This window comes from Sminthopsis crassicaudata, chromosome 3 (genome assembly GCF_048593235.1).
Source record: "Sminthopsis crassicaudata isolate SCR6 chromosome 3, ASM4859323v1, whole genome shotgun sequence".
Taxonomy (NCBI): Eukaryota; Metazoa; Chordata; class Mammalia; order Dasyuromorphia; family Dasyuridae; genus Sminthopsis; species Sminthopsis crassicaudata.
Window position 1 is genome coordinate 555,061,495 of NC_133619.1, and position 23,116 is coordinate 555,084,610.

General features: G+C 34.2%; 1 protein-coding gene across 21 annotated transcripts in view; it reads right to left on the bottom strand.

The window, feature by feature from the left end:
- Positions 1-23,116, bottom strand: part of DLG2 (discs large MAGUK scaffold protein 2) — a 2,604,243-nt gene that overhangs the window by 1,550,968 nt on the left and 1,030,159 nt on the right. For 2 of the 21 annotated variants that reach the window (XM_074304602.1, XM_074304601.1), the window contains exon 1: positions 677-1,120. The exons of 18 other annotated variants lie outside the window; for them this stretch is intronic. In XM_074304602.1, the coding sequence (XP_074160703.1) occupies positions 677-778 (102 nt within the window). In that variant the 5' untranslated portion in view covers positions 779-1,120. Of the gene's footprint in view, positions 1-676; positions 1,123-23,116 lie in introns of those variants that run through there. One more of the 21 variants, XM_074304609.1, reaches the window with a different exon arrangement.

The window sequence follows — 23,116 nt, forward strand, 5'->3', positions numbered from 1 at the left end:
GAAAATAAAAAGCACCCGGAGAGGGTCAGTTATTAGCTGAAAACTTCCCGGGTAACTGCGCCACCTTTTGATTTGGTTTCCCTGAGAGGGTTTCACACCGATTTTGTAAACCCCAGAGGGAAAAGACTTAGGAGAGTAAATAAACATAAATCAACACTTTCAAAAACAAATAAACGCTGAAACCTTAGCAAAGTAAAATTCTGTAAACTGTTCTCTCCAGATTCAGCACCAGTCACTTAACAGACACAAGCAACGCCCCCCGGTCCTCACCTCCAGGCAAGATTAAGCCCTCATTTGTTCAGGGTTACAAAATAATTGGTAACGGGAATGGAGCTCACGCGAGCGAGTCAGGAATCCCATCCTCATTAGCTAAGTGTAAAAGCTAAATCTCCATAATTTAGAAATTAACATTAGTCGTTCAGCTATGTTAGGCTTAGAGTATTCAATGCATTAAAGGTCTCTCTCCACCTGCCCAGTCACCTCCGGGCCACTATCCTTTCAAACACCACAAATCGCCCAACAGAAATGAACTTCCTTCTGGCTCGGGCTCCTTTCTTATACAAAGAGAAAGACACCGGTGTCTTCCTCTCTGTGTGAGCAATGAAGGAATTGTTCGTTGAGTCCCCGAGACTGTAGGTAGCATGCATGGACTGTAGATTATTAACTCATGTCCTACCTTGCATCCAAACATCAACGACAACGTGTTGTTGGTGCAGGCAACTTTGCAGTGGCAAATCATTGGTGTGAAACAGTCAGGGTTCTTAACAATAGGGGACATTCCTTCAGGGCCGCAGCACTGACAGGTTACTGTGGGACGACAACAAGGCGCTCCCACACCACATGGATTGGCGGCATATGCCGCTCAGCAGCTCTCTGCTTTTTTCCTGCTGGTCAGAGGAAGCTTGCTGGAACCGCTCCCTATGTCCCGCTCCATCCCTCCTCGGTTCTTCTGGGTTCTGCTCTGCTCTCCACTCCTCGCCTTTCCTGGGTGGCGAGGGATGAAATCAAGGATGCAGCATTGAACGGAGGACCTCAGTCCGCGTTTTCCTGACACTGGGAAATTAGTTTGGGATTTTTTTTCCCCCCTGGGAAAGAGATTGGCTTTTTTTTTTTTTTTTTTTTTTTTTTTAATGTTGAAATTGGAGGAGGAAAAAAAGGGAAGCGAGGTGGGTAGGGTTAAAAGTAGGTGGGGCCGTATTAGCATGTAAAAGGATGTGACCGCCCACTCTCCACGATCACAGAAGAGTGTCATGAGAGCTGAAGTGGGCTGAAATTATTCCATCGGAAGAAAAATACTGCAGCTCCTGATTTGGTAAAAAGCCAGTGGCTTGCTGCAATCCATAGTCATGGAGGGGAGGGGAGAAGAAAGCATAGGAGAGAAGGCAGGGAGGGGATCAGTGTGGCAGGCAGCTACTTCTCTTAGTAGATCGAATCCTCTTTATTCATTCCAAAGAGGATTCCCTGCCCGTGGGGGAGCTGGGGGAATAAAGGGGGGGGAGGAATCAGAGAAAGGGGGAGTGCACAAAATCAATTGAGTCACTGCCCCGGAGGAGTTCTGACCTTTAAACGCTGTCGGGAGATGGATCTCAGCACGAAACCAAAAGCCAACTGTACTACACACTGAAAGATGAAAATCGCAGGCACTAGAGTTTGCCTCGGGAGAAAACCTGGTTAGAAGTAACATTTACCCAAGCCTCTCCTGCCCCGCGGGATCATTCTCCAGGCTCGCATTTACAAACAGCCTGATGGATCGCAGTCAGCTGCGAATGAGTCTATAAAGTTGATTGGGAAAGGCTGAGGGAGCTGAGACTGTGGGGCTGAAGCGCAGCTTCCGAGGTACTGTATCTCCCCTCAGCGGCGGCTGGACGATTTGGGCTCCCAGCTGGGCTTTGGAGCGCATGGCTGCAGGTTGGGGGCTTTCGGAAACTCTAAAAGAAGGTCTTTTCTGGGATGGTGCCTAAGAGATTGTAGCTAGAGACCTAGCCTAGAGCTGCAAAATTCCAAGTATGAATGAAATCTAAAATGATAATATTTTCCCTTCTCCCAATCCCTAGTTAGTAGTGATTTTTGTTTCTAATAGTGGTACATACTGGAAAATAATAATTAAAAAAGGAATGAAACCCTATGTATATATACACGTGAAGATATGGGTCTGTAGATGTACATAAAACATGTACATATATGTGATTATGTAGACGAAGTAAGTGATAAAAATAATCTAAGGAATGACGTGGAGAGACAAAAGCAGTATATGAATAATAAAATTAAATTCAATCCATCACCAACTTTATTCCTACATCAATCCCTCCTACATGAGAACTACCACAATTAATGTTTCAAATGTCCTACTCACATGAGAATGAACTACTAGAGAAAAGGCATTTTCCTTTCCTGACAGCAATCAGCAGATTCGTTTTCTAGTGTGAGGGCTCATATTATAATGCTGGTATAGTGTGGCCTGTGTCCTGACCATCAGATAAAGTTGGAAATTGGGGTTTCTATAAAATATTTTCACTCTAAAAACTTTTCATATTGGCTGGGATAATTTTTTTTTAATTAGGAAGTAGTATTGATTGAAATGAGTAAAGTAATTGAAAACTGTGAAAATTCTCCTATTAAAAAATAAAGAGAATTTTATGTCCATTTCATCTGTTTTTAGTTTAAATTTACAATTGTCAGATGTAACCCTCTGAGAGCTCCCACCTATACAGTGATTACAAACTTCATAAGCTTTTTAACAGGGCACTGGATTCTCAATAAGATGTGCAACATTTACTTAATTCACTTAGGCTATAAATGTAGATTCCACACTCCCATAAAAGTATGTTGAATTATCTGTTGTGCTATTCCAAGAGTCTGTGACAAATTCTCCCAAATTATCTAGGTTTCTTCTGACCTGTCATTTCAGGCCAGTATCAAAGGCTGCCACTTTTAAAATGATTTCCCTAATTTACCATTTACATTGGTTAGTATTTACTGTGGCCTTGGGACCTAACTGAAAATATCTGCCTATTTTATCATCTCCTCCTTCTCAGTGTAACTTGAATTGACCTGACAGAAGTTATATTTCTATTTGCATTTTTATTTACAGTTTGTTTTCTTTCAAGAATTGCCTTTTCTGATCAAGCTTTGGTGTAAATTTAGAAGAAAAAAGTGTGGTTTCCATGACAATGCATTCCATAGTTACAGCTAGCAACCACTATCATTAAAAAATGAATCACATAGTTACCTTAAGATTTGAATACAATGAATTATTGGTCTAAAAAGTATTCATTTGGCATAGGGGTGTACTGAAATATTTTTAGTTGGGGACATTACCAGGAAATGCCAGGAGATGATGTATGCATTTCAATAGTCAAAATGACCATAGCAATAAGACATTTTGATGACTGGCAAAATTCATAGCTCTTAATATTCAACCTCTTTTCAAAATGAGAGTGAATCCCACACCTTTACCTTTTTTTTTTGGTCCATACCAACTTTCCTAAACTGATTCACAACCTCATACATCAGACCTGGGATTATAGTGTGTAGATGAAAATCAGCTTGGTTTATTTTGATCAGAAAGGTAAGGAATAAGGGGAAATTGATTATTTACATTTTGTTAATGCAGCAATTTGTCCACCTAACCAATTTGTCTTTGTGAAAAGTAGATATCAATGAATTACAAAATCTTAAGAGTTTGAAGGAAACTTTGAAGTAGTTTAGTATAGATAGATCTTTGCCTTGTTACAAGATCAACCAAAGATTTCTTAAGTTTTTAGTAGTCCATTCTAATATCTTATATTTCTATAGTGTCACTTATTTTTATTTTTCAAAATGTTCTGTATATTTATGATCTCATATCTGAGAGATCATTTAGATTGGCCCATGGAAAGTCATCTTTAAAGTCAAAATCATCTGTATTCAAGATTGCTCTGCCATATTATGCTTATGTGACCCTAGGCAAATTATCCAATTTCTTAGTGGTCCCCAGACAACTCTCAAAGCCCCCTAAACATCCCTGGATGGTACAGATATTCATTAGTAGGAAATTCCTCATGGAAGAGCTTTTTATGACAATGAAATCACAAAGCTTTATCACACAAACACACATTTTCATTGTTAATCTTTAATAGTACTTGCAGGAAGTCCTCCTTTAAGGCTAATAGACTGTAATTGAAGCCTCTTCTTTTTTGCTCATAGGACCATAGATTTAGAGCTGAAAGAAGTTTTATAAATTGTTCTTATATAATAATAATAATAATAATAATAATATAAATCTTAAGATGAGGAAACAGGAACATTAAATGACTTGTTCAAAATCACACAAGTAATAATTACTAGAATTAGAATTTTAATTCAAATCTTCTCGTTCCAAGTCCAGCACTCTTTAAACCATACCACTTGTCTTCAGTAGATAAAAAGCAAACATTAAAGAGAATTAGTGATTGAAGCAGACCTTAGAGATGATATATAAATTGCCCTCTTTTTTGCAGGTGTGGAAACTTAAGCCCAGAAAAGTGAAATGATGTGCCTAAATTCACACGAATCAGTTAATGGAGAGAGAGAAAAAAAAAGATTAAATGATTTTATATTCACAAGGAATCTCACCAGCCTACTTAATTCAACTCATATCCCCTAAAAATTTGCACAGCTTCTAACAGTGCAAAGTATTTTAAAATGTGCCATGACATGAAGCCTCTTCAAATCATCTAATGGCCTCTTGATTTCATATATTCATCTGGGGGTGGTATCATCCATATTTCAACAACTTATTTTTTTTCCTCCATCTTCAAAGTTTTCCAAAAGCAAAACTTAGGAAAGGAAGATTTTTTTTTCTCAAAAAGCTTGTCTCAGGGAAGGGACTATTTCTCATTTTAGAGGAACTCGTGACATGACAATGAACAGAAGCAAAATTACTAAGAAGTCCTTCACTAGGTTTTTATGCACTGCTTGCCCATCTGTGAAACAAACAAAGAAAAAACTGATCATTGGGAGCAAGTGTAGTGAAAGTACTCAAATCAGAGATTATCCTAGATGACAACATGTTTTAGGAATGCCATGATGGAAACATGTTTCATTTTAAACTAATGTTATCTGGCTACTCTAACCTTCTCCTTGACAAATCAATTTGACTTAGCAGTTTATTACATGTTATTAGCAGCATAGTTGTTCTTTCTAACTTTCAAGAGTATTTGAAGCTACTTTCTTTCCCCTAATTCTATTATGTTTCAAGAAGGGGCTCTTAGATAACTGTGACAAAACTGTCTGATTATTACCGAAAGGCATAATCACACCATTGGGGGAAAAAAGAGAAAACTTAAAAAAATTCTTCTCATTTTCACTACCATTTTTATTGAATTTCCAGTAATCTTAAAGAATTTATAATGTTTTGATGCTTCAGTGGATCTCTGATCTTAGCACTGTATGTATTCCCTCAACTGGCACCAATATCAGTTCAAAATTTATTCAAAAAACACTTTCTGAGTTAGGTTGCTAATTTCCCTAATCTTCCTTTCTATTTTCAACCATTGCCTTGTATATAGTGTATAAGTATACTTGTATACTATATGTACTATAGTAGTGTGCAGAAAACACCACTTATGCCAGTAAGGTATTTAGTATCTTGCCTAAGGTATCTTTAGTAATATTTTCTAGACTGCTTACAGAACTATCATCTATACACATGTGAATCACCAGAAATGAATATTACTCATCATATTTAAGCAGTGTTGGGAGGTTGTCAAGTCCTATTTCTAGATGAATGCCCTGAGGAAGAAGACAGCAGACTCTTTGCTGTTAATGTTGGGAATGGTTAATTTAGCTGTTATTCTGATTTTTTGTGTTACTTTATAATAAAAATGAAGACATTTGCTTTTTTTAAGTGTTAAGTGTTTAATATATTGTACAAATATTAATTTTCAGAATCAAGAAAAAAGTTTAATTATATTTAAATGCTCCCAATCATAAAAACCAACATCTTAACATGAATATTCTTTTAGTGGTATTCCATAGCTGTCAATCATGGAACAAAATACAATCTCCAAAGACTCAGAATAATCATAATAACAATAATGATAGCAATTGTGCAATTTTTTTAGATTTACAAGAATCTTTATAGAACTTTAAGGTTGATTAAAATTTTTCATATGAATGGACTTGGCTCTTTTCAACAATGAAGTGATTCCAAGCAATTCCAATAGACTTGTGATGGAAAGAGCTATCCATATCCAGAAAGAAAAACTACCTAGACTGAATGTGAATCACAGCATGGTATTTTCACCTTTGTTGTTGTTCTTGTTGTGTGTTTGTTTTTTTCTTTCTCGTTTTTCTCTTTTGATCTAATTTTTCTTGAGCAAAATGATAAATGTGGAAATATGTTTAGATGAATTGCACAAATTTAAGCTATCTATTGGATTACTTGAATTCCAGGAGAGAGAAGAGGTAAGGAGGAAGAGAGAAAAATTTGGAAAACTAGGTTTTGCAAGGTTGAATGTTTAAAACTATCTTTGCATGTATTTTTAAAAATAAAAAGCTGTTTTTATTTTCAAAATTTTTCACATGCTATTTCATTTGATTCCTACAATAACCCTGGAATATATGTTTGATTATTATCTCCATTTTATAGATGTGGAAATTGACATCTAGGAATGTTGAATGATTTATCCAGAATCACATAACTAATAAGTATCTGAGGCAGATTCAAATTGAGATTTTTCAGACTCTAAATCTAAAACTCTATTCCCAACATATATGAATACAGAAGTAACCCAAAAGGAAATGGAAAGACACTGAAGAAGCAATATGTTTTTTAGGAAAGACCATTGGATTTGGACCTAGTTGGCCAGGACCCAGAAGTTTCTCATTTATTAAATGAGAGTGTTAATCCAGATTATTTCTAACTTTTCCTCATCCTAAATCCATAGTCCTTTGACTTTGAAGTAGATATAGCCCATGTTTCCAAGGGTAATTTGGGGGAAAGCATTGACATAAAGAGTATCATTCAATGATATATTATTAGACAATAGATTGATCTAGTATAATGTTGTGAAGGCTAAGCACAAGAGATTTAGTGTTGTTCTCTTAATGTGAAAAAGACTTGGAGGAATATCTCCAGTAAATTGAGTTAATATGCTAAGGATGCTGTGTGAGAGGAACACAAGAAGAATTATCCAAGAAGAGAAAGAATACATAAGTTGAGATACATACCACTGGATCAAGAATCCAAATCAAGGAGATCACATATTCATTTGAGTAAAAATATGCTGTTTAATAATTAGGAATATATTTTCAGTTAAAATGTTCAGAATTTTAAAAATTTAATGCCTAAAGAAGACAGCCTCATTTATCTTAAATATATCCTTATGTAAAATACTTTATTGATTAACAATATTGGATAAATCTCATGTCACTATGTTGTGCATCAAACAAGTTCCAAAATGAATCACTATTTTGAAATAGGTTTTTTGTTGATATCTATTTGCTTTTGTGTTTAGATTTCTAGTTTTATCTATTCCTCTTTTCATTCCAGAGGGCTATGCCTTAAAACATATAATTTTGAGAATCACAACATTAAATCAATCAATCCACGTCTACATGTATTATGAAACCCTCTATGTGTTTGAGAACTAAGTAAACAAATATGCAAATGAAACAGTCTGTGCCTTCATACAGCTTATATTCTATCAAGAAAAGCAACATGTACACTATTTATGTAAATATAAGATATATAAGATAATTGTAGTAGGAAGTGAATTCATGAGCAGCTGGGAATCATAAAAAGCCCTGCTGAACTCAAAAGACTTCTCATGGTAAATGAGGGTTTCAGGGTAGAAGCCAGAGACCCCAAGAATGATAGTTCTTTTTGTCAGGAAAAGAATATGGTATAGTTGAAATCTCTAATCTATTGAATAAAATGAGCTCTAACAATGATTTTCAACTATTTCCAAGCACATATTTCCTTCCCTTTATCATTGTCTCACCTATATGATAATTAAAATTCAAAGCCCAGCTTTAAATATTATCTTCTCACAAAAGTCTCCTCAGAATTATTTACTGTTATTGTTGTTGCTGTTATTCAGTAGTATCTGAGTCTTTGTGAACCTCTTTGAGTTTTTGGTTTTTGTTTTTATGACTAAGATACAATAGTGGATACAATAGTCCTTCTCCATCTCATTTTTCAGATGAAGAAACTGAGGCAAATACTTAAGTGACTAAGGGCAGTCACTTAACTGCCACTAACAAATCAATGTCAAGATTTGAACTCAGGAGGATGAATCTTCCTGAGTCTGTTTGGCACTCTATTCATTGCATTACCTAGCTGTCTTTCAGATCTCTTTATCATCAGTCAAATTTTCTATCCCTCCTCAGATCTTCCATTATTGGGGTCTTTGCCTATACATTTTAGTTGCACTTTTCCCATTCTGACTTATGACATATGAGTAATGATAAATATAAATGAAATTATGGAATTTTAGGACCTTAGAAAAATGTCTAGCCTGACTCCTAATCTTCTTTTCACCCTCCCCCCCCCCCAGCATTTAGTAAAAGGCTATGTATAAATCACTTTATACATAAAGTAATGTTTTGTATCTGTAAATATTTATTGAACAAAGTAGTATTCAATTTGAATTGACTATAACATTTTCTGGGTGATTCATGGTAAGATCTCTCAATACCCCCAGGCAATTGTCTGAAACTACAAACTGTAGATCAGGTGTTGATCTGCATAGGGAGAGAAATTTCCTCACCAGGAACTCTCTTTACGGAAGAAATCACACGTGTCTATTTCAAAACAAAAGGGGGATAAAATGAAGGAATATTCACATAGTCAGAATCTTTCCATTAAAATTCATTCTGTTCAATATGTATCTATGATCCTTTTCCATCCTGTCTTTTCCAGAAAATTGTTCTCTTTTTCCCCTCTCCTCCCTCTCAATAATCAACACTTCTTATTTTCTCTTTCTCTGTTTCCTACACATATTCCCATTTCTCCCATAATCATTACAAAACAAAAACTCTCACCTAATCAGACCATCCCCAATAGCTACTGTCTTATATCATTCCTAAAAATTATTTCTAATTTTAATCCTTGAAATTTTGGTTTCTGACCTTATCAAACAGAACTATTCTCTATAAATTACTGACGATCTCATAATTCCTAGATTTAACAATGTTTTTCAACCTTCATTCTCCCTGCAGCTTTTGCCATTATTAATCAATCACCTTCTTGTCCTGTACACCATTTCTCTAAATTTACATAACTCTCTTCTGCTTTTACTTCTGCCTGTCTGACCATTCTTCTACCTCCTTTATTTGATCTTCATCCTGCTCAGGCTAATTAACCATAGTGCTCCATGGCTCTGTCCTGGGTCTTCTTTTCTTCTTCTACAGCACATGCAACAGTTCCCATGGGTTCAGTGATCATCTCTATAAGAAGATGCTAGCATCTATATATCTCTTTTCTAAGCTCTAGTCTTAAACATCATTTTAAACAGGCCCTATAGGTATTTCAACTCAAGATGTCCAAAAATAGAATTATTTTCCCCCTAAATCTCACCTCTCCTAACTTTCTTATTACTATTGAGGACATGAGGATCCTCCTAATCACCCAACATTACAACAACATTACATACTAAACTCCATATATCAAACCATTTTCCAAGATTTATCATTTTTACACTCACATTATCTTCAATTTCCATTTTTTTCTCTCCATTGACATAGCTGCTTCCTTGATATAAGTTCTCATCACTTCATGGCTGGACTATTGCAATAGCCTCTGTGCTTCAAATTTATCCCAAATCCAAGCCATTGTCCATCTGCCAGAATTATTTTCCTAAAATTTGGGGTCTTTTTTCACTTACTCATGCCTTAATTATAATGCCTTTCCTTTGAAATTATCTTCTGAGAAGTAATGAACTGAACCAGTTACACCCAGATAAAGAACTCTGGGAGATAACTATGAACCCCTACATAGAATTCCCAATACCACTATTTTTGTCTGCTTGAATTTTTTATTTCCTTCACAGGCTAATTGTACATTATTTCAAAGTCCAATTCTTTTTTTACACCAAAATAACTGTTTGGACATATATACATATATTGTATTTAATTTATACTTTAACATTGTAACATGTATTGGTCAACCTGCCATCTGGGGGAGGGGAGTGGAGGGGAAGGAGGAGAAAAATTGGAGCAAAAGGCTTGGCAATTGTCAGTGCAGTAAAATGCATATATCTTGTAAATAAAAAGCCATAATAAAAACAAATAAATAAATAGAAAGAAATTATCTTCTGAAAAGAACTATAAAGATTGAATTCAGATCAAAACAAATTACTTTCATTTCCCCCCCCTGAGATAATTGAGGTTAAATGATTTGCCCAGGGTCATTTTGCTAGGAAGTATTAAGTGTCTGAGAACAGATTAGAACTCAGGTTCATTGACTTCAGGGTTGGTGCTCTATCCACTGTGCCACATAGAAGCCCCCTTACTTTCACTTTTTATTGTTTTTTTTCTTATGATTTTTCCCTTTTCTGATTTTTCTTTCACAACATGACTAATATGGAAATATTTAATATGATTATACATTATTACATATATTTGCTTATTGTCTTTGGGAGGGAGAGGAAAAGAAGCAAGGGAAAAAAATTAGAACTCAATATCTTACAAAAATGAATGTTGAGGGCAGCTAGATTGTATAGTGGATGGAGAACTGGGCCTGACTTCAAATCCAGCTTCAGGCACTTAATACTTCCTAACTGTATGACCTTGGTAAATCACTTAAACCCAATTGCCTCATAAAAAAATTAATATTTTTTTTTAAAAAATGAATGTTGAGAACTATATATGTAATTGGAAAAAATAGACTACTATTAAGTGAAAAAAAATAAAAGGAGAAACAAAAGGAGATTTCCTTGTCTTACTCTGTGGATATGTAATATAAATATATTTTGTCTACATGTTAATTCCTACATTAGAATTTGGGCTCTTTGAGGGCAGTCATAAAATTTGCCTTCCTTTGTACCCCCAGTCTTTAACATTATGCCTAACATGTAATAAGCTCCTAATAAATGCTTGTTGATTGACTGACTTTCCTGATACTCTGTTCTAATGAGCTTGAAATACAATATATTATGAATCAGTATTTACCATTTCTCCCTCATAATCTCAATTATAAAGATTTAGAGTCAAAAGCAAATTTAGGGATGATCTGGATCATAATTCTATATATGAGGTTTAAAGTGGTGAAATAATTTGTCCATAAATAGTCATATGGATGGTAAGTAACTGAATGAGTGTTGAAATTCTGCTTCCTTAACTCCAAAAGAAGATGGCTTAAAACCCGTTTTTGAAATTTACTACTTATTTGTGACATGTTGAGCAAATAATTTGCCTTCTCTGAGTCTCAGTTCTTTTATCTACAAAATGAGTTTGTTTAATATATAACTCCTGAAGTCTCTTCTAGTTCAAAATCTTTGAACCAGCATTTTATCCCCACTGTTCTGAAACCTCTGCCTGTAAGTACCAGAAAAAGGTCCTAGAAGTAATATATAAAAGTATGGTCTGAAAATACTTTAAAAACAAAAATGGAGAACAGAGAACACCAATGAGCCTTCAAACTTCTTAACATTTTCATTGTTAGGAATGGGAAGGGGAAGGAAATTTATTTCCACCTTGGATCTAGTGTCCTCAAAAATGTAATTCCACAGTCTATTTATGACCCTGTTCCAGACCAGTAGTGGAGGTCATCTCATACTTAATTTATTGAACAGGTTGTAATAGGAAATATAAGTTCTGAACTTGAACACAAAGGTCAAGATTTTAGATTCTGCCTCTGAATCTTTACATATCTATGCAATCTCAGGAATATTTAAATTCTGGGAATCAATTTCCTCTTTTTAAAAAAATAAGGGTTTCAAAATTTGATATATTCCAACTCTTAACTCTATAATACTGTCAAGAGAACTGAAAGATATCATTGTCAAAGATTATGTAAGATTATTCTATCACAACAAAGCTTTTGGTTAAAGTTGAAATGTTGCAGGGGGATTTTGACACCAAAACATTTTTTTGAGAAAGTAGCTGGAAACTTTCCCTCCCTTAATTCTCTCCTATTTAAGGTTTTTTTTTTTTTTTTTGAGAAAGAATTTTTTTCTTTCTATATTAATTGCACAATTTAAAAACCTATGTCCACTTTAAAATGGATGGGAGGCACTTTTCCCTATGAAAGCCCAACATAGTTAATCTATTTTAAAATTGAAATATGAAGCTAAAATGTGACAAGCAGGAAGAAAGTCAGGTTACCAACTGAGCTAATGCTCATATATTATTCTTTTCATTTTGAAAAAGTACATGATATTTCTCAAAAAAAAGGTTTCATTCAGAGCCAGATATAAATGAATTTTTTTTTTTTGGAAAAAGAATGCTAGTTAACTGAAAAATATTTTGCCTTTCCAAGAAATGAGACAGAAAGATCAGTACATTTGTTTGAACCACAAATACCTGCTAGTATAAGAGAACTGAGGTCAGAAAAAACAATCAAAGAATATAATGGATCCTTTAACTCCCCCCAGAATCCTCCATCACTAATAACTTGAAATACTTACAGATATTTTATATTTGCTCCAGGGTGGCCATATGGAAACTTTGGGAGCAAGCTTCTGTCCAATTATGACTTCTGACCCAGAGTCTCCTTATTTGATGCTTAACCTGAAGAACTGAGGATTCATGGCAGTTTTGAATAAAGGGGATAATTTCTCAGAGATCTTCCTCCTAATTGAACCTCTCCAGAAGATGTGACACCAGCAAAGGTCATGGCAATCCTATCTATATGGTGGTTAGTGACAGAAGACTTAATCAAGCTGAGAGCATGATTTTTTCATTTCTTTCTTGACTTTTTATATTTATATTCACAAAGGTAATCATAAAACATCAAAACATGCTGAACAAGTGTTTTTTAAATAAAAGTAGAGAAGTTAATAATACATCTAAGAAAGTTTTCATGAAAAATGGTTAAAGTGTTTTGCTGCTTAAGAGGCTCTCCAAAAGTTTTAGAAAGCATAAAATTTACTATGTCACAATTTGTGCTTCCTAGAATATGAAAAAAACTGTTGGTCTCTCAGAAAAATGCAGAGAACATTTTTATGTCTCTTGGCCTCAGTTCATCATCTTTAAAAGGAAAGAGTTGAGCTGAATATAATTGCTTCTAAGGTTCCTTCTGGCTCTAAAACTATATTCCTATGATGTGTTCTATAGATACTAATTTAAGGATATCACCACCTGTTATGTCTTCATATGGAATGTCCTAAAGGCATGTCAGATTCAGAGATACATTATATTCCTTCCAAAATCGAATCCCCTTCTCAGCTTTCTTATTTCCATTGAGAATTCTATCATCTTGTTTCTTTGTAGCAACTCGACATTATTTATCATTGTTCATTTTACTTAATTCTTTGAGGTTAAGATACTACATTTCTAGCTTTATTTCCCACTGCCATTCTAGATATACCATATATTCTAGCCAAATTATATTGGTTTCATACCATGTGTTTTTATGATTCCATGTTTTTTAGTGGAAATATAAACAAAGGCTATACAAATCCTCTGGTACCAAAAAGTCCTACAGAAATGCATAATATCAAGATATTATATTTTTCCTGTACAAAATGCCTATCTTTCTTTCTCTCTCTCTCTCTCTCTCTCTCTCTCTCTCTCTCTCTCTCTCTCTCTCTCTCTCTCTCTCTCTCAAAAACTACTCTTCAAAACCTAGGTCAAAGGTCCCCTCCTACAATCTCAGAGTTGGAGAGTACTTTAGAATATATCAAGCACAACATGTACCAAGTAGAAATTTATTCTACAACATTCCTGGAAAGTGGTTAAATTTCTTCACTTGAAGACATCTAGTGGAGATACCATAGTCTCTAGAAGGAGCTCATTCTATTTTTATTTAGCTTTCATTATTAGGAAGGGTTTCCTTAATTGGAGTTGAAATCTCTTTCCTTATAATTTAGAGTCAATGAAAAATAGAATAATAGAAATAAAACATAAGTAACCAGGGAATTTTAGATGTGGAAGAACTTCAGAAGCAATCTAGACCTCATCTATACATAATTGACCAGGACTCTTCCTTTTCAACCTCATCAACCACTTTTCATTTGATGTTTGTTTGAAGATCTATGATGAAGGCCAGTAGTAGGTTGGTAAATGTTTAATAACTAGCTCTCAAAAATTGTATATACTTTTAAGTTTAATTAAGATTAAACTTTTCTCCATAATTTTTAAAATCTATATAAATCAAAAGTAATAAATCAGTATGGTTTATAGGATTTGCTAATTTGCAAGGTATAAATAGGCATGATGAAAATTTAACAATCTTCAAAGAATGTTAGAATCCCAGTATTTTAATTAAAAAAAAAAAAGAAAATGAATCATGAAATTGGAAGGGCCTTTACTGCCTACTTAATATAATTCACACCAATACAAGTATTTTCCTCATAATATAACCAAAAGAGGAATCCATTCTCTTATTTAAGACCTCTAAGGAGAGGAATTACTTACCATTATATTTTTTGATAGCTGCGATTAAAAAAAAAGTTTTTCTTTACTTTAGTCCCAAATTTGTCCCTTTGTCTCTTTGTGAATTCTTTTTTTTTGTTCCAAGATGTATATAGCCTGAATATGAAGAGAACCAGTCTAATCCATCTTTCAGGTAACAACCCTTCAAATATAGTGCTCCTCACTATCCAATTTGCTACTCTAGACTAAACATACTCAAAACCTGTCACCATGTTGACAACTCTCTATAGACATTCTCCAGCTTAACCATGTTCTTCTTAAATTTATTCCTGAAGAACTACATGAAATAATCCAAATGTGGTTTGACCATTATGGAGTACAGTGAGACTATTACTTTAATTTTTAGAAAATCTACCTCTTTTATCACAGTCCAGCTTCACATTAGCTTTTTTTTTTTTTTTTTTTTGACTAACATTTCACATTATTGGCTTATTGAACTTGAAATCCACTAAAGCTCTCAACTTTTTCTTCATGCAAATTTCTATTTAACTTTATCTTTCTCAATTTAAAAAAATATTATATTTCTTGTTATTAAATACATCCATGTATTCTAGTCTATTTACTAGATGCTGACTTGATTAAATTGTGTGTTGGCTTGGTTGCACTTGGTTGCAAAAGCACTCAACCTGAAATTAAAAAGCCATTAATTAAAATTCTGCATCAGTTTGTTACTAGTTATGTGGCCCTAGACAAGTCCCTTGACTACTGGCTACCTCAGTTTGCTCACTGTAGATTGGAGATTTGGGGCATCTAATGCCCAGGATTGTTGGGAAGATCAAATGAAAAAAAAACTGGTAAGCATTCAATATTATTCCTTTCTTTATTCTTTTCCCCCTTTCCCCCTTCATTCTTGCTTTCCTTCCTTTTCTTCCCTTTCCCCTTTCTTTTCTTCCTGTCTTCATTTTTCTTTCCTTTCTTCCTTTTCTTCTTCCTTACCTTCCTTTTTCCTTTCTTCTTTCTCTTTCCTTCTCATTGTTAGTTGTAAGCCAGTCTAATGATGCTGGAAAGCAATTTGTAACTCTGACCAAAAGGCATATAAAAGGCTATAAAACTGTGTATACACTTTAAAAAGCAGAGCCACTACTGGGTCTGTATCCCAAAGAGATCATAAAAGAGGGACGAGCATTCACCGGTGCAAAAATGTTTGTAACAGTTCTATTTGTGATGGAAAAGAAAAAGAAAATACTGTCAATTGTGGGATGAATGAATAAATTATGTTATATAAAAGTAAAGGAATATTATTGTTCTATGAGAAATGATGAACAGGCTAATTTCAGAAAAGCCCAGAAAAAAACTTATATGAACTAATGCTGAGTGAAGTGAGCAGAACCAGGGAAACATTGTATACAGCAACTAAGACAGACTCAGCTTTTCTCAGCATTTCAGTGATCCGTGGTAATTCCTGTTAGGTTCTTACTAAGTGCTAATGAGATAATGAGATATTAGGTTCTTACTAAGTGCTAAGTCGGTACTTAACAATTCTCTAGTTCAGGCCTTTACTGGGAGTTTTATTTGTGAACTCCTGGGGAGGAGCTTACATGCTTAGGAGGAGCAAGTTCATTGGTTGAAGTAATTTTTCCCAGAATTCCTTGCATTATCCCAGGCCCATTCTCTGGGAGGAAAAAAGAGGGTAGCACTCAAGAGATAGAGAGTCTCTTGTCTGGACCAGACCTGGGGCGGCTCTCTGGAGGAAGAAGTCTCTCCTCTAGACCAGAGAGCAATTGGCAGTCTCTGGAGACAACAGCACATTACATATTCCAATAAACTTTAGATGGAAAATGTTATCTTCATTCAGAGAGAGAACCATGAAGACTGAATGCAGATTGAAGTATACTTTTCTCATCTTTTTTTTTTCTTTTTTTCTTTTTTCTTTCTCATGGTTTTTCCCTTTTGTTCTGATTTTACTTTTCCAACATGAGTTATCTGGAAATGTGTAAAAAATTTGTAAATGTATAACCTAATAAAAAGAAAATTAAAAAAAAAAAAGAAAATGAATCATGAAATCTGGGACTATACTAAGAATCAATTCATTATGAATAGAGTCAAAGTTAGATTTGGGGAGAAGGAAGCAGTAGCTAAGATCAGAGTCTAAAGCCAAGTATTGTAGTACATTATCCAAATACTATAGTATATATTCACTAGGTTTCCAAGATGGGGTAGGAGTATATGTGTGTGAAGGTGGGGAAAAATATTTACATATTGCTTTAACAAGAATGATTATGACTCCACCTTCTTTGGAGGTAGAGGCAGAGATCTAAATACCACACGCAGCTCTGATTTCTAATACTTTTCATCTGGGAAATTATATGGAGTATAGTTGAAAGATCTTTTGATTTCAACTCAGACATTAATATTAAGCTCTCTCCCAATAGAAACTAATGTGTCACCATAGAAAGAATGGTGGATATTGACTCAAGACATGTAGGTTAAAATCTTGGCTCTCTTATAATTAATGTGACATTAGGCAAGTCACTTAAATCATGGAACTCCAGTCTCTTTATGTGTAAAGTGGATATGAGAAGACTATGCTCTATTTAGTCCTAAATTTATAATCCTATAATCCTATACATTTTCTACTAAGGAAATGACTGAGACTAAGTCTTTGTACCCTTTCTGACTTTTGCTATCTACCTTATAAGTGAGAAAAACCTAGAGAAACATAGTTCTTTATAAATGATTCTGTTTATGTTTTGGTTAACATCAAACCAAACTATGGCAAATAATAGTTAAAATCATGCTTAATCACCAGAACGAGATTGGTAAATAATAAGTTTCAGTCCTGCTATAAAATGCAAGTCTTTTCAAAGTCAAAGCTATATAAAGAACTACATTGTGTGAATTAGAGCAAGAGATGTAAAGAAACTTGAACTTGTCTGGAAATTTAGATAGGAAAGCTGGCCCCAGCTTTGGACTTATTGGTTGCAAAAACTTGGGCAAGTTGCCTAACTAACGTATGTCTCAGTTTCCTAATTTATGAAACCAGCATAACTCTGTACCATAATTCATATAAGGTAAAGAATTTATAAACCTAGAGATGATACTGAAATATGTTATGATTGTAAGCTTCACAAAAGAAGTAATCAATAAATCATAGGAAAACTATGAAAGTCAAATGCCTCCTCTTTATCTGGCCATCCTTATTGCTCCAAAATATGAGCTCATACAGTATCAAAAGTAAAGAGTGCTCTTCATGTATATCTCACTGCTCAGCACATGTAGTCCTTCCTCACACCCATAACACTATCCCACATCGACTCTATGGGGGCATATGTACAGGCTGCTGTTTTGCTGACTCTGTAGCTTAGGCAATTTGTCTAGCACAGAGTCCTGTGGTTTCTCTGGCAGAAATTGAGAAAAGTGTCAGGGCCGCATCTGCTTTCAAAATGGGCTAAAGCAAAGCACTCTATCTTGGATCCAGAAAGATAGAGATAGTATGTGAGAAAAGAAATCATCAGGGCTTTTTTAGGAAGAAGACTCATTAGGGTATTTATCACTTTCTGACACAGGTATTATAAATAGCTCATTAAAAGGGTAGAAGGAGTCATCTACACACACATATTCAATATTTGCTAATAAAATAAAGTGGGCCATTTAATTAAATGATCATTTTATCATCAGTATTTATCAAGTACTTAGTCTATGTACTTCATAAGTTCTATGCTAGGTACAGAGCACACAAAATAAAAAAGGGGGGAAATCCTAGCCCCCTCTTGCATTGAAGGCATTCATAACTTTTAGGGATGAGAAGAGAGAAGGGAAAAATGTTTTTTTCCTGCATACTCCCTTATGACTTATTGAACTTTCAACTCCATGAAAGCTGGGACCATATTTTGATTTTTGTACCACCCTTGGTATTCATAGTAGTACTTCATCCAGTTTGAGAACCTGATAAATGATTGTTGACTGATTCACTTGAGCTATTTAGCAATGGAACAGAATTCATTAGGTAATGAATTCCTCATGCTTGAAAATCTTCAGAGACTAAATAATGATATATCTGAGATGCTGCACAAGAGTATACTAGAATCTTTTATAGAATTGTGATTTCCTGATCTCAGTTATGAATTTTTTTCATTAATTACTGTTTATACCCTGATTAGTGATAAAAATCTTTAATTTTATCTTACAAATGTTTTCAGTGATTTTGGGTTCATTGGGTGATTATGAAATGCAAGGTTTTTTTGTTTTTTGTTTTTTGTTTTTTTAAGTCAGGGTTCCTTAGCCTGGTATTCATAAATCAGTCTCTAATCTGCCTTGTCTTATTTCCCTTCATTTATTTAAGCATTTCAGTCAAATAGGACTGCTCACTGGTCCAAATACTTCTTGCCCCTATACTCTCTCCCCATCTCAGCCTGTTAAGATTTAACATATTTATTAGATTAGATAATACCAGGGCCATGAGATTTTTTGATTGCCCTTAAATGTTAGCTATTTCTTTCATTCAATTTGTTATAAGTCTTGAGTTGAACATTTCCTTTGCACCTAAAATACATATAAGACCAATGCTATTTGTAGTTATTTTGCAATTCTAGCAAAACTATGTATTTTTTGAAGAGAGTTACCATGTTTAGTTCATCAAAAATCCACCACCAAACAAAACAACTTGAACATAATAAGTAGATAAAAACATTTGCTAATTTAAGTGGTCAACTATATCATAAAATTTATTTAACACATTTTAAAATGTATTCAATGCATATTTAATCTACATGGGGAGATTGTTTTGTAATCCTAAAAAATTGAGCTGAAGGCTTTCTGACCAAATACTACTTTGTTGAAAAAAAATACTTATAAAATTATTAAAGATATGAAAACACCAAATAAATATATCAATAATATCAGCTGAAGCTATATTTGGTTCTCCAGTATAGTAATCAGGGAACTATATTGGAATTCAGAAGACCTCTCTCATTTTGTACTATTCCATCTGTATGATTTCGGGCAAGTCACTCAATTCAATTCAACAAATATATGTTAAAAGTATGTATCTCCAATACCTATCAGGTATTGGAGATACAAAGATGAAATAAAATATAACCCATTTTCTCAAGGAACTTACAATCTGCCAGCATGAACATATGTTCAGACATACATGTGATACAAAATACAATGTGAGAGAGGTAAAGTCTAGAGTCATACAAAATATTTTATGGAAACTGAGGATGGAACGATCATTTTCAATGGAAGAACATCAGGGAAGGCTTGATTGGCTTGAAGAAAGTGTATTAAGAAAATAGTTCAAATGGAAAAGATGAAAAGAAGGGCTTTATAGAAATGGGGAATATTTCGACAAAAGAGAAAAAGGCAATATTCCATTTAATTTCTCTGAATATCAGAATATATAAAAGGATTAATTAGTTTATTGCCAAGCTTCCTTCAAGGCCTTTCCCTCTGAAACTATTCATAATTAAGAGTCAACAGGAAATGTAATTTTGTTTAGAAGTGAAATCTACAACCAATAGTTTCCCAAAGAGGAGAAGATTCATGTATGAAGAAGAGAATTGGATTAAATAGGCTGTGAAGGTATTTCCAATTCTAAGATATGATCTATGAAAGAAAATATAATTTATAAAAGTATTGAGTTAGGATCAATGTCCAGAACAGTAGGACTTGGTGGAGCTGAATGGGAAGTAGTGCCATTTTTGGAAGGAGGAGGATAGTAATGATGGGATTCTGGATCCTTGGAAAGAAGTTTGCATAGAAGTTATCAGAAAAGGTCAAGGGAGAGTTGCAACAAAGGGATTGAAAGGACAGGGAACAAAACATTTACTTGACAACTATGCCTAGCACCTACTGTGGTGTTTCTCTAGGCCTGCAAGTGTTTAAATTGTAGATTATGTTTTAAAAATCTATTCCCATTTTAGCTTTCCATGTGTTCAGAGAGTAAATCATAATTTCATAGGATTTAGAGCTAAAAAGATCATTTAGATCTTTCTTTGAGATCACCTAGAAAATTCTCTTTTTGCAGATGAAGTAACAGACCCAGAAAGGTCAAGTTTAAGCAGGTTAAGTAGCTCAAGTGAGTAGTCAAATTCAAGCCTAATATCTCCAGTTTCATTTGTCTTCCTTCTCATACCATGCAGAAATGATATCCAATTTTTAAAAGTAAGATAATTATCATAACTATTATTTTGCAATTCCATCATACAAATCAATGTATTTCTTTTTTTTTTTTTTTTTTTTTTTCTGAGACAATTGGGGTTAAGTGACTTGCCCAGGATCACACAGTGAGGAAGTGTTAGATTTGTCAAATTTGAACTCAAGTCCTCCTGAATTCAGGGCTGGTGCGCTATCCACTGCACCACCTAGCTGTCCCCAATCAATGTATTTTTAATAAAAACATTGACGATTTTTAATTTACATCAGGATACAACCCCATAATGACTTACAAAGAAGATAGGCAATTTAAGATTATATTCTGGTCTGAGCCATGAGAAATTTTGTGTAAACTGTGGCCTTACCTCCTGGCAAAGTGTTAAATTAGTATCCAGAAAGATCTCTGAGGTAATCCAATTAGCTTTTAGTATCTAATTATCAGTTCACAGTAGTTCTTATATTTGGGTAATTGAGAGATAAACTAGTTAAAGGATTCAAAGTAATCATTTTTGAGTACAATTAAGCAAATCTTTTCTCTATTATCAACAAGAAAAGAGGACAGATAGTACAGAAAAAGGACAAGTCAATTAATTGGCTGAGTTATCTTTGTTTTTGATGGAACTTATTTTAAATCAACAATTACAAAAAATCAAAACCTTCCTCACTTCAATAAAATTAGGTGAAATAACCAAAGTTGGAACCTAAAAATTATCAAATACTTAAGGAGTAAGTGACTTTATTTCTTTTGCTTTTTTGCTGTTTTTCTTTTTTAAATAGCAGTTTTTTTATTTTTAAAATATATGGAAATATAATTTTTAACATTAATCCTTGGAAAACCTTGTATTCCAAATTTTTCTTCATTTCCCCTCTCCACCCCCTCCTCTAGACAGCAAGTAATCCAATATATGTTAAATATGTAAGATTTTTCTATACATATTTCCACATTTATCATGCTATATAAGAACAATTAGATCAAAAAAGAAAAAAAATTAGGAAGAAAACAAAAATCAAGCAAACAACAACAAAAAAAAGGTGAAAATATGCTGTGATTCATATTCAGTTCACAAAGTCCTCTTTCTGGATGTAGAAGGCTCTATGAGTGACTGTATTTCAGCACAGTGCACTTAATGATGAAGGTGCTAATATTATGATGGATAAATGGAATGAAGGAAGAAAGGAAGGAGGGAAGGAAGAAAGGAGAAAGGGAAGGAGGGAGGGAGGAAGGGAAGGAGGTAGAAAGGGAAGGAGGAAAGGAAGGAGAGAGGGAAAGAGGGAGGGAAGGAGGGAGGGAGAGGGAGTGAAGGAGGAAGGAAGGAAGGGAAGGAAGGAGGGAAAGGGAAGGAAGGAGGGAGAGGGAGGAAGGGAAAAAGGGAGAGAGAGGAAGAGAAGGAGGGAGAAAAGAAGGAAGGGAGGGAGGGAGAGAGGGAGAGAGGAAGGAAATGAGAATAGAGGGAGGGAAAGAGAGGAAAAGACAAAAAGGAAAGGAATAATGAGTTATCTATCAATCGTGAAATGGCTGAATAAGATCTGGTATACAGAAATAATGCAATATAATTGTTTTATAAAAATGATAAACAGACTGATTTTAGAAAGACCTGGAAAGATTTACATGAACGGATACTGAATGAAACAAGTAAATCAAGAGCACATTGCACACAACAACAGCAAGATTATGCTGTGATCAACTATGATAGTCTTTGTTTTTCTCAGTAGTTCAGTGATCCAAGGCAATCCATATAAATTTTGGATGGAAAACATGATCTACATCAATATAGAGAACTATGGAGGATGAATGAAAATAAATACATTCTGTGTTCATTTTTTCTTTCTGTTTTTTTTCATCATGTTTTTCCCTTTTGTTCAGATTTTTCTCTCCCAACATGACTTATATGGAAATATGTAAAAAAAGAATATACACAAACAACCAAAAATGTTGTTTTACATGTAACTGGGGAAAACAAATTCTTTAATGAAAAAAGGAAAGGAATAAAAGAGGAACAAAGTATCACTGCAAAGATGCTAGTTATTATTTTTGAGGTTTTATGAAATACAGTGAGATTTTCTCAAAGACTATCAAAAGGAAAATGTTATATACTTTCTTGAGAGAAGGAGTACCAATAGATGCCTACAAATAAAATATAAAATAGAGTATGATTGGTACAAAAGAGAAATTCAAAAAACGAGCTCTAGGAATACATAAAGAAGGGGGGAATACTGTCAATGGAGGAGAATCAGGAAAAGCTTAATGGTTATACAGACAATAAATGGCAGAGATAGCTTTTGAATCTGTTGCTTCCAGATCAGGTACTCTTTCCATTATACCATGATGTTGGATAATTATTTCTTCCTTTATTTATGCCATACTCTATTAGTGAACAATGCCCATTGCTCACTTATCTAACATAAAAATCTTCCCATCCCCAATGGTTTCTTCTCTTCTGTTAGAATTATACATACTTAT